The sequence below is a fragment of the Rhinatrema bivittatum genome, chromosome 19, assembly GCF_901001135.1.
Source record: "Rhinatrema bivittatum chromosome 19, aRhiBiv1.1, whole genome shotgun sequence".
NCBI classification, from domain to species: domain Eukaryota; kingdom Metazoa; phylum Chordata; class Amphibia; order Gymnophiona; family Rhinatrematidae; genus Rhinatrema; species Rhinatrema bivittatum.
In genome coordinates this window covers 34,318,784-34,330,612 of record NC_042633.1, presented here as the reverse complement: position 1 = coordinate 34,330,612, position 11,829 = coordinate 34,318,784, and the positions used below count along the sequence as shown (strand labels likewise).

The 11,829-nt window shown below is 52.0% G+C and overlaps 1 protein-coding gene across 1 annotated transcript; it reads right to left on the bottom strand.

The window, feature by feature from the left end:
- Positions 1-1,494: 1,494 nt before the first annotated feature.
- Positions 1,495-9,713, bottom strand: LOC115080372 (nuclear receptor subfamily 5 group A member 2-like). Its single transcript, XM_029584517.1, has 8 exons — positions 9,499-9,713; positions 7,025-7,164; positions 5,492-5,633; positions 4,873-5,151; positions 4,504-4,829; positions 3,471-3,590; positions 2,085-2,232; positions 1,495-1,911 (listed from the first exon to the last, which is right to left on the bottom strand). Exons 1-8 carry the CDS (start codon positions 9,545-9,547, stop codon positions 1,664-1,666), a joined length of 1,452 nt encoding a protein of 483 aa, XP_029440377.1. The 5' UTR covers positions 9,548-9,713; the 3' UTR covers positions 1,495-1,663.
- Positions 9,714-11,829: the final 2,116 nt, after the last annotated feature.

Here is an 11,829-nt window from a genome sequence, read left to right as displayed (position 1 = left end):
GTGCCATGGAATCCAAGGCCTGTAGATAATCCCAGAAGCTGGGATTCCTCAGATCTGTCCCTGAAGTTTCAGCATCCTGTCCGCCATAAGAAATGCTTTGCCTACATCCATCTGAAAACACACCCCCAGGTACTCCAAACTCTGTGATAGAAGTAGTTTGCTCTTGGAAAAATCTATGACCCATCCTACGGTCTGCAGCATCTGTAACACCTTGTGAACGGACTGTTGATGGATGTCCCTCGACAAATAGTGTTGCACCAAAATACCGTTTTTGCACAAGGTCGCAGCCACTACCACCAGCACCTTGGAAAACGTGCAAGGCGCTGCTGCTTGCCTAAAATAAAGCATGCACGTTAAAGATGAGCAAAAACTGCATCTATTTATTTATGGCTTTTATATACCGATCTTCTTACATTATATGTAAATCAAATCTGTTTACAGAGAACAGTTGAATAAGCTTGCTTGTGGGCAATTACATATAACAAAGAACTTTGAGTAACATAATCATTATAATTATTATAACATAATTGAGTAACTATTATAATTCTCCATTTTTGTCTGGGAGCACAAGAGGTTGCAGTTCCAGCAATGGCCACGAGGTGTCACTTTGTCAGTCTTCTTTCTAAAGGGGAAAAAGTAGGCTCATGAAATTGCTTTGTCTGTGTCCCTCTAATAATATTTTTGTTTGGTGCCCTATCCAAACCAGATTTCCAGGATATATCAAGGGATATTGGAAGACTGACAGTATTGTTGCGTTTTTTATTTTGGGTTTTTTGTCTACTCATATACTTGACAGACTGCTTTGAGTTCTTGGTGGAGAAACTGGTTTCAGAGGCTGCAATATCACCAGTGGCCACAAGGTGTCAGTGTTTCCCCAGAAACTGAGTATTAAACCTTGTAATGTGGTAAAAGGTGATGCAGACAGGGTCAGGGCACTGAGAGAGGGCCAAGAGTGGTACTGGTGGAAGTGTAAGGGAAGGGACATGAGGATAATGTAAAGGGAGCAGAGGAGGGGGGCCTGGAGGGGGAGGCATGGGTTGGTGCCAGAGAGAACTGGAAGGGAGCTCCATATCCTTTGAGGATGTGGAACAACAGAGTCTCCTTGTGGCTGCTTTTGGTAATGGCACCTTGAGTTTAATTTGCGGTAGCTGTGACACACGGTCTTGTCACATTGTATATTTCAATGGCCTGGTCATCATGCTGGGCCACAGGTCACTGGGCAGAGCTCAGAGAGGGGAGAGCTGGAGGAAAGGTTGGGGAGGAAGCAGAGCGGGTGGAGGGGTGGGAGTTACAGAGAGAAGGGTGCGGGTGGCAGAGAAAATGGTGGCAAAAGGTAGGAATGAGAAGATTGTGGACAGAGGGAGAGGGAGAAAGCTGGAGGACGTAGCAGCTACAGGGTCTGAGGGGAGAGAGAGAAAGGTAAATTTGGAGAAGGAAATATGACAGGAAATGGTAAAGCAAGGAATGAAGAGGGAAGACCACCAGACTCGCAAAGATTTTTGTAAAAAGTTTAATTATTTGGTCATTCTAAATTTGCCACACAATTTGCACTCACTGCTACACACAAAATTCTGCTTGTGTAGCAGTGACCACTATACATTAAAAAAAAAAAAAAATTACCGCCACCCCCTTGGCTCTGTTCAGCAGGAGCTCGTGGTTTCCCTCAGCTCTGCTTGCCGTGCAGCATCTCGATCAGGAGGTTGTTGCAGGGCAGGTCTCCGCTGAGGTGCTTGAGGTACAGGTAGTCCTCGGCCTGCATGCTGATGGCCCGGATGTCTGTCAGTCGCAGCAGCAGTTGGCCAAACTTGTCCGTGTGCTGCTGCTGCTGGTGGGATGTGTAGTCCATGAGGCTGCGGTTCACCATCTCCTGCACGCGCTCCACAAAACCCAGGTCCCTCAGATTCTTCACATCTGCGCAGGGAAGAACAATAAGATAGCGATCATTATAATTGGGGGGGGGGGAAATGAGGCAAGGATTGAGGGAGCACCGCGAGAGGATGGGCGAGGCCGGCTTGGAAGAGAGCACTGGGAGGAGTTTGAGGCTGGGGTAAGGGGGGAAAAGGAAACTTTAGCACAGAACGCACCTGGGCTGAAGAGCACAAGGAATTTCAGGCAGACCATCTCCTGCTGATCTACCCGCAGGGCCTGGAACTTGGACACCAGCTCATGAGTGCGGGTCACCAGGCCGGTCAGTGTGTCGCCGGCCTGAGAGCTGATCACAGACAGGTCAATCTGAAAGAAAAAAAACCAGCTGAAAATAACTGTTCCTTACTTAGTCAGACTGTATTGTAAAAGTGCAAATCCGATTGGTTCACAATCAAGTTTTTTTTGGGGGGTGGGGTGGTCACGACGCCTGTTCCCAGGGCCTCACAATGGACTCACACCAGATGTTAACCCCCCCCTTAAAGGCGTAAAAGGGTTTGAATGACATTTGGAGTTTGCGGACTTCTGTCTGCGACTGAGGTGGAAGGGTTCACATCCTGCTCGTCCCTTCTGAAGAAAGCATTCAAGTTTCGTTGGATGTCTGAAGCTCACACAGTGTTTGGTGCCTCTGGTGCTTCATGGCTAGGGCCCTTCATTTTAAACACCTGTGTGGTGTTTGAAGTGGGCCCACCCTCCCCAGCCCCCCCCCAACCAAAGCCACGGCAATCCGGCTACCAAAACGAGGGAGGAGAAAGAGCCTGGCGGCAGCACCAGCAAGGATGAGAGCTCTGTTGCAGTGGGAGGAGGGAAGTGGGAGAGGGAGGGAGGGGGGAAGTGGGAGAGGGAGGGAGGGGGGAAGTGGGAGAGAGAGGGAGATTCTTGCTGGGGACCAGGAAAAGAGAGAGAGGGAGAGGGGGTGCTGCTGGGCGGGTGGGAGAAGAGAGGGTGGGAGAAGAGAGGGGTGCTGCTGGGTGGGTGGGAGAACCTGCTTAAATATTGGTTTACCGTCCTGGCTTCCGCCTACCAAAATAAATGATTAATCGTGTCGTGTTCCACTGATTTCCTTCTGCTTATAATAAACCCTGACAGATTCCTGAAGGTGCCTGATTTATGGCCCAGATAGTTGAAGGGGATGCCTCCAACTCTTGGGGCAAATTCCTTTTTTTTCGGCAGCAAAGGCCCAGGAGCCTTCTGCATCCTTGGGAAGGTTATCCCGGTGTAGAATAACTACAGCATCGTCCAGGACAGAGAGAGCCGCTGGCCGTGAAGGCACGACCCCATTTTCTGGAGGGAGAAGGATTCCGTAAACCCACCTGCGAGCTTCAACCTCCAAAACTCATGCAGAGGAACTTGCAGTCCCCCCCCACCTCCCAGGACCCACTCCAAGGTTTCTGCTATCCCGGCTCCTACACCCATGAGGTCCAAAAAAAAAAAGGGGGGATGGGAAGGGGAATGGAGGACGAGGGAGGGTGGGAAGCCGAGTCCCGAGCCCGGGTTCCGCCGTCCCCACCTCCCAAACTTGACACCACCAGCCCATAAATTCGCACCTGTTGACCTGTGACCAGTAAGATGCTGCCTTCCTTCCCATTGAGCACCTGCCTGTAGATGTGGTCCAGCATCAGGAGTTCTGTCCAGCAGTTCTGCAGGAGCCTCATCTGGTCCTCCACCTTAAAAAAAATAAAAAAAGCAGACGACGTACAGTAAGAGAGAGAGAGGCAGGCAGACATGGAAGGAGAGTTCACCTTCGGTGGTAAGGCAGGCCCCCGTACCTCATGTCTATCATACTTCATGGGCAACTCCTGGATAGCCTCGATGACTGCGGGAGGCTTGGGTCTGGCTCAGAAGATGTTCATTTTTTATTAGGGGGTTACCAGGTGGTTTCAGTTAAAAAAAAAAAAAAAAAAAAGATCAAGTCTGAGCCGGTCCTGGTTTCCACCTCCATTCGACCCTGGTGACATGGGGACCCTCTTGAAACCTTTCCTCCTCACTGGAACTACAAGTCCCAGCGTGCAATTAGAGTAAAACCAAGACCGGCTCGGCCTGTCCCTTATGACATGGAGCCGCCTGCTGGCCCTTGTACCTGGTGTGTGTATTCTTGGGGAGAGGAGGGGGGGCAGTGCTGCGCCTGGGGGTCACCGGCAGCACGCCACAGGCATTTCTCTCTGCAAATATTGACGCCAGGACAGTTTGAACTGGTGTCGGCAGCTCTCCAATCAATTATCATGTGCCCTAGCGTTTCTCCCTTCTCCTCCCAATTTCAGTGATTTCCAGGAAGTTGGCTCTGAGCACAGCCCAGAGGACTTTTCCGAAAGGAAACCAAAAAACAAAAAAACCCAGAGCTTAAACGTCAGTGAAGTCAGAGCACGCTGCGATGCTGGGCACGGTCCAGCCTGCTCCGCCATCGGTCAGTGCCTCGTGTTGCGCTGACGGCACACGGAGAGAATACGACATCACGGCCACGTCTGGGTGTCTCTTGAGCTACCGGTGTTGTTACGCTCTTGGCCACCAGGTGTCAGTGTAAGAGTGCCGTGTGGCATCCCCACTACCCCTCCCTTCACCACCCCCCCCCCCCCCCTTTACCTGTAATTCCTTGAAGAAGACGCAACCTCGAGACCACTGCACCAGACAGAAGAGGGTCTGGTCCACCATTTTGCAGATGATGCTGAAAGTGTTCAGACAGTCGTGCCTCCCCCGGCTGGCCTGCTCCTGCTGCAGGTGGCTGAGCACCCGGCCACGGAGCTGCTGTTCCTCCATCTCGCAGCTCAGCATCTGCAGGAGCAGAGGGGGGACCTCGCCGACAGGCAGGGGCCCCCTGCCGCGCAGCCTGGCGAGCTCTCCCCCGGGGGGGCTCTGCCTGCTCGCCCTTCGCAGGACGCAGCGGGCAAGGGTTGCAGAGCGGGCGCACGGCGCGGGCCGGGCGGCGGGGGTTTCCCCCGCCGCCCGGCCCGCGTCTTGGGTTCTCCTCCGCCGGCGGCTCGCCCCCGGGCTCCGGGGAGAGGGCTCTGCGGCCGCAGGGAGACGGGGCGCCTCGATCTCCGAACGAGCAGGCCGAGGATGGTCCCGTCGGCGCTTGCTTCAGCCCAAGGCGACGGCCGCCGCCGCCGCCATCATCATCACCGCCGTGGCCGCCGTAAACGAGCGTTTTTTTCTGCCGCTTCAGCTCCCGGTCTTTCCGGTACAGAGGTCCGAACGTGTTCCGGCCACCTCGCATTCGGTTTGCCCTAACAGCTGGTTGGGGGGGGGGGGGCAAGAAAAAAACAAAAAAAGCCATCTGTTCAAGCATCCTGAGAGGGGGGGCCGGTATAGGGCGGATCAGTGGCACGTTCTGCGCATTGCTATGCGGGGGGGAGGACTGGGGACCAGGGCTGGGAATACCACCGGGGGAGGGGGGGGGGGGGCAGGGCGACCCAGCGATTGCACCACAGCGACACCTGGTGGTTGGACTCGGGGGATGCAGATCCATGACCGGGGGGGATGGTCACCGCGATGGCCGGGCCAGGAGGGGGATGGGGGGTGGGTGGTGAGGTTGAACCCCCCCCCCCCCCTTCCCCACTGGCTCCCTCCATACCTTCCAGCTTCATGCCCACGCTCAGACACTTCCGGAAGCGGCAGGCCGGGCAGCGCCGGCGCTGGGCTTTGTTGATGCTGCAGCTCTGCTCCTCCAGGCAGATGTAGCGTTTGTTCTTCTGCACCGTCCGCTTGAAGAAGCCCTGCGCAGGATCACACATTTTAAAAACCCCCCCCCAGCAACGACACGACGACAAAATGCCGGGCGGGAAGGTCTCCCTTTGCACCCAGTCCTCGTGGGGGGGGGGGGGGGGGGTGTCACCTAGGCGGGCCCGACCAAGGCAAGGAGAGGCCAATAAAACCATGAGGGCTTGAGACGGGAGCCGACTTGTTGGGTAGGATCCCAAGGCTGGCTTGAGAAGCCCCAAAGCCCTGGATACCATTAAGAGGTAAAACCGGATGTGAATCGGATTCCCTGGCCTCCTTCCCTTTCACCCCCTTAGAGTTGCCACCTGAGCCAGGTTCATTTTAGGCAGGGTTGATCCAGTCATGGTTTTCCCCCTTTGCATGATGCAGGGAGTTAAGAACATGATGGACGCCATCGAGCCCAGCATCCTCTCTCCAACAGCGGCCAATCCAAGTCACAAATACCCGGCAAGTGCCCAAACCTTAGAGACATCACAAGCCACCGTTGCTTATTAATTACCGCCATGGCAGTTTATGGATTTTTCCTCCGGGAACTTATCCAAACCTTTTTTAAACCCAGTTACACTAACTGCTGTAACCACATCCTCTGGCAATGAATTCCAGAGCTTAACTATGCGCTGAGTGAAAAAGAATTTCTTCAATTTGTTTTAAACTTCATGCAGTGCCCCCTGGTCCTTCTATTATCTGAGAGAGTAAATAACCGATTCACATCTACCCGTTCTAGACCTCTCATGATCTTAAAGACCTCTATCATATCCCCCCTCAGTCGTCTCTTCTCCAAGCTGAACAGCCCTAACCTCTTTAGTCTTTCCTCATAGGGGAACTGTTCCATTCCCTTTATCATTTTGGTTGCCCTTCTCTGTACCTTCTCCATCACAATTATATCTTTTTTGAGATGTGGTGACCAGAATTGTACACAGTATTCCAGGGGCGGTCTCACCATGGAGCGATACAGAGGCATTATGACATTTTCCGTTTTATTCACCATTCCCTTCCTAATAATTCCCAACATTCTGTTTGCTTTTTTTGGTCACCGCAGCACACAGACCCGAGTGGTACCTCTTCCTTTCATTCCCTCTAACTTTCTGGAGCCCCTTGGCAGTGCTGATCCACTCTTAGGTCGCAGAGACCTGGCGGTCTGCAGAGAGCCACCATTTAGGGTGACAGGGGACTACAGCGGGCTGATGGAAGCCGCACCAGCTCGTGGAGGGTGGAGAGAAACAAGGAGGGTAGGGTAGGGCCATGAACCTGATTCAGCTCATCATCATCAAGGAAGGAAGGGCTGAACCAACCAGAGCCGGGACTCCAGCCTCGAAAGGTTCAACTCTTAGCTCCGTTCAGAGACACCGTTTTGCCTTACGGATTTCGCAAGACCGAATCCCCATACCTTGCAGCTCTCGCAGGTGAGCAAGCCGTAATGATATCCCGAAACTCTGTCCGAGCAGATGGGGCACGTCTCCGACGACTCCTCATTGGGGGCAAGCCCCTTCTTCTCTGGCAGCGATGATGATGATGGTGGTGCTGGCACTGCAGCGGAGAAAAAAAAAAAAAGAGACCATTAACTTCTCAAGGCTGAAGAACCTACGACAACAAGGTAGAGAGCGACTGTAAAGCTGTACAAATATTTATGGGAGCTGTTTGGCTTAACCGGGAACCCAACTTCCAGGGGGGGGGGGGGGTAGGGGTCAGAAGGCACATTAGTTTCTCTTTCTATGCATGCGGTGTGAAAAAAAAGATCATTTTAACCCTAGAAAGCGAACCAGTTAGCATTGGGGGTGGGGGAGTGGGGTGTCTGTCAGTCTCCGGCTGCGTCACCCTTCACTGGCAAACTCATCATAAACCCCTAAAATCTGCAGGTGAATAATCTTTTCCTGTTCTCATCTGATGTCCCAGCTCCTGGCACGTCGTGTCCCCCACAAGCCATGGAGGCGGGAGATCAGATGAGAGATGCGCCCACGTCTGCCCTTGCTCGTATCTTCCTCCGTAAAGCAGTGATGGCTGGAGGCAAACCCCGAGACATCCTGGAGCCCCAGCTGGCAATGCTAAATGCACAAACTGCACCGATGGTCGTACTGTGCTGGCAGTGCCGGGAGGGAAGGCAGTAGAATAGAAGGAAAACGCTTGCTACTGGCCCGGTGCTCGCAATGGTAACTGGGGAGCAGTCGAAGTGTGGTGGGAGAGTTATTGTTTTACCTGTCAGAAAGGCACAATGCACTTCAGCATTCAATGGTGCTTCCAGAATTAGTCCAGCTCAGTTTCTGATCATCCACAGCAAGTCCAAAATAACTTCATTGGGTTTTGTGGCTTACCTCTAAAATCAACCTCAGAGAAACGTATGCTCCCTTCTCTCTTAGTCATAGTCACATCATTCCCCTCTGTAGTCTTCTGTGGTGTCACCCTCTTAAATATCTCTTCCCCATCTCATTCACCTCCATAGACTTCAATGGTGTCACCCTCTTAAATATCTCTTCCCCTCCTCATTCCCCTCCATAGACTTCAATGGTGTCACCCTCTTAAATATCTCTTCCCCTCCTCATTCACCACCATAGACTTCAATGGCGTCACCCTCTTAAATATCTCTTCCCCACCTCATTCACCCCCATAGACTTCAATGGCGTCACCCTCTTAAATATCTCTTCCCCTCCTCATTCACCCCCATAGACTTCAATGGTGTCACCCTCTTAAATATCTCTTCCCCACCTCATTCACCACCATAGACTTCAATGGCGTCACCCTCTTAAATATCTCTTCCCCACCTCATTCACCCCCATAGACTTCAATGGTGTCCCCATCTTAAATATCTCTTCCCTCCTCATTCTCCTCCATAGACTTCAATGGTGTCCCCATCTTAAATATCTCTTCCCCTCCTCATTCACCCCCATAGACTTCAATGGTGTCCCCATCTTAAATAACTCTTCCCTCCTCATTCTCCTCCATAGACTTCAATGGCGTCACCCTCTTAAATATCTCTTCCCCTCCTCATTCACCACCATAGACTTCAATGGTGTCATCCTCTTAAATATCTCTTCCCCATCTCATTCACCTCCATAGACTTCAATGGTGTCACCCTCTTAAATATCTCTTCCCCTCCTCATTCCCCTCCATAGACTTCAATGGTGTCACCCTCTTAAATATCTCTTCCCTCCTCATTCACCCCCATAGACTTCAATGGCGTCACCCTCTTAAATATCTCTTCCCCACCTCATTCACCCCCATAGACTTCAATGGTGTCACCCTCTTAAATATCTCTTCCCCACCTCATTCACCCCCATAGACTTCAATGGTGTCCCCATCTTAAATATCTCTTCCCTCCTCATTCTCCTCCATAGACTTCAATGGTGTCCCCATCTTAAATATCTCTTCCCCTCCTCATTCACCCCCATAGACTTCAATGGTGTCACCCTCTTAAATATCTCTTCCCTCCTCATTCACCCCCATAGACTTCAATGGCGTCACCCTCTTAAATATCTCTTCCCCGCCTCATTCACCTCCATAGACCTCAGTGGTGTCACCCTCTTAAATATCTCTTCCCCGCCTCATTCACCTCCATAGACTTCAATGGTGTCCCCCTCTTAAATATCTCTTCCCCACCTCATTCACCTCCATAGACTTCAATGGTGTCACCCTCTTAAATATCTCTTCTCCATGTCATTCACACCTAGAGAGTTGTTAAATGTCTGGAAGTCACGTTACTCTCCCCCAGGAGCAGTTTGGTAGCTTGGGATACATTGCAGTGGTTCCTGTCTCTGACCCACAGATTCAGCCGGAGGGTAGGAGGAGGACAGCAGTTTATCAGGCTGCGAGGAACGAGGTCCCAAGAGGATCCCGGCGACCCAGCCGGTTCCGCCCTGCCCAGCTTACCGCACGCAGCCTCTGGCTTGAAGGCGTTCGGTTCAATCCCAGCCTCCATAGCCGAGCCGCCGCAGAAAAAAATAACTTTTGCTTTTATTTAAACAAACTAAAAAAAAAGAAAAATGGCAGGGTACACGGTGTCCGTCCAAGCCATCCAATCTTTCCTCGCTGTCACCCAGAGGGAAAACCCAAAGGTCTGGCAGAGAGAGAGAGAGAGAGAGGGGCCGGGAGATATTCTCACACTGATAATATCTGCCATGGACTTTGCCCGCTCCGTGCCATATCGTAAAGTCCGGACTCCGTGCGAGGGATGAAGTTCGCAGTCAGATAAGCGGGCTGGGGGTCGATGGCCTGGCTGCGGCGTGCGCCCTGGAGGTTCATGGGAGACGGGCGTGGGCGAGCTGCTGATAAACCCTGGCATGGGCGGCCTCTGCCTGCCCATGATGTCGTGGATGAAATTAACCCCCCCCCCCCCCGCGGGCGGGGGCCATGCCAGAAACACAAGACGGGAGCAGCTGGGACGCACTGAACTTTGCTTAGCAAATATTGGGGAGGGGGAGGGGGGGGCTACAAGTTGGACTGCAGGTCAGCGGGGCCAGGCCAGGCCAGTCCTGGCCTTTGGGGCCCCCTCCCCTCCCTCCCCTCCCTCCCCTCCCTCCCTGTCCATTGCATTTCTGAATCTTAGGTTTTTCCATGACTCCAGAAAATGAAAGAGCAGAAACTACAAGTCCCAGCATCCACCGGGAGAGGAGGGCTAAAGGAGGCGAGTCCAGGCCCGGCTCAGTTTGTTCCTGCTGGCCCGGAGCCATCTAGTCGCTCCCTGTAGGGCAACTTAACAGAATTAAAGACCCTTAGGCAGAAAACACTCCTTTATATACATATATATATATATATGTATATATACATATATATATATATATATATATATATATGTATATATACATATATATATATATATATGTATATATATCTATCTATATATATATATATATATATATAGATATGTATATATTGTTTTCTGGATGGCAGAATGCTCGTTTATCTAGGTGAGAGCCTCCTGGTGGCTGAACGGGTGCCACAGGGAGACGGAGGACATTCTGGAACCAGACGAAAGACCCAGGGCTACGGACTGAAGAGTTTTTTCAATACGTTTTATACACAGCATAGATGCACAGCGCAATGAAATATGAGCACAGCACGGACAGCTGAAGAGAGAGACCTCGGGGGAGAAGACAGCAGCACTCTAGGACACCACCCAAAATATTAATACAGCACGGACAGCTGAAGAGAGACCTCAGGGGAGGAGAGCGCAGCTCCCTAGCTCAGTGGTTCTCAACCTTTCTTCTATCAGGACACACCTGAGAGATGACGCTCACACGCGTGACGCACTGATCACATGGCCACCGTGGGACTATATATAAGCACCTGCTCTGCATCCACAGGAGTCTCCCCCGCTTCCTATCAATGAGTGCAGAGCAGACCTAAGAGATTTCCCTGTACGACTCACCGTACAATAAAAGCTCTTCTGCTTCTGGTGTCATCTCAGTAACAGCATCCCAAACTCCCTCTGCTACCAGGTGCATTGTAAAATAACCCAAACCCCTCTCTGTACAGGTTTATCCCACCTGCCACCCCGCGGCAGCGCTAACGCCAAGAAATGAAACAGCAGGAGCCCTGCCCATGAAAAGGTAGCAGCTCACCCCCCCCCGTGCAAGATCATATGGAGAAAATACAACCAATAAGGCCGATACAAGTGAGTAAAGTACTTCGTCTCACTCGCAGACGTACAGAATACAGACAGACCTACCTTCACCTAACGGAGAATAAAAGACCACAAATTAGAAATGCGGAAACCAAAAAGTGGCATGGAAAACCCCCACGAAGACCCACTGCACGCAGTGCAAAACTGAACTAGAAACAGAAATATCTCTCCTCCTACACTAAGCAAAGTTCAGAGAGAGAGATGCATCTTCTCAAAACTGACACCCAGTCACCCCCCCCTGTGTGTCCCCATCCCCCCCACATGCTCATATCCCTGTCCAACACTGCCCACACCCCTCTTCCCTGCGCCTCCTCTCTCAACTCTCCCTGCTCTTCCCTCTCCCCTACCCAGCAGGCCCCACACCTCCCTGTCCCTAAGGCCTTCCTGCCCAGAACAGTTCCCCCTCCTCCTGGCTCTCAGCCAACATAAAAGCATTTGGTCCCATCCAGAATACAGCACAGACAGCTGAAGGGAGGCCGCAAGGGGCAGAGACCCAAAGTAGGAATACAGCACGGACAGCTGAAGGGAGGCCGCAGGGGGCAGAGACCCAAAGTATGAATACAGCACGGACAGCTGAA

Coding starts and splice junctions, on each gene's coding strand:
- LOC115080372 (XM_029584517.1), bottom strand. CDS start 9,547: ATGGAGGCTGGGATTGAACCGAACGCCTTCAAGCCAGAGGCTGCGTGC. Junction 7,165..9,498: donor CAAGCCAGAGGCTGCGTGCG/GTAAGCTGGGCA, acceptor TCTCCGCTGCAG/TGCCAGCACCACCATCATCA. Junction 5,152..5,491: donor CGTGGGCATGAAGCTGGAAG/GTATGGAGGGAG, acceptor CCCCCCAACCAG/CTGTTAGGGCAAACCGAATG.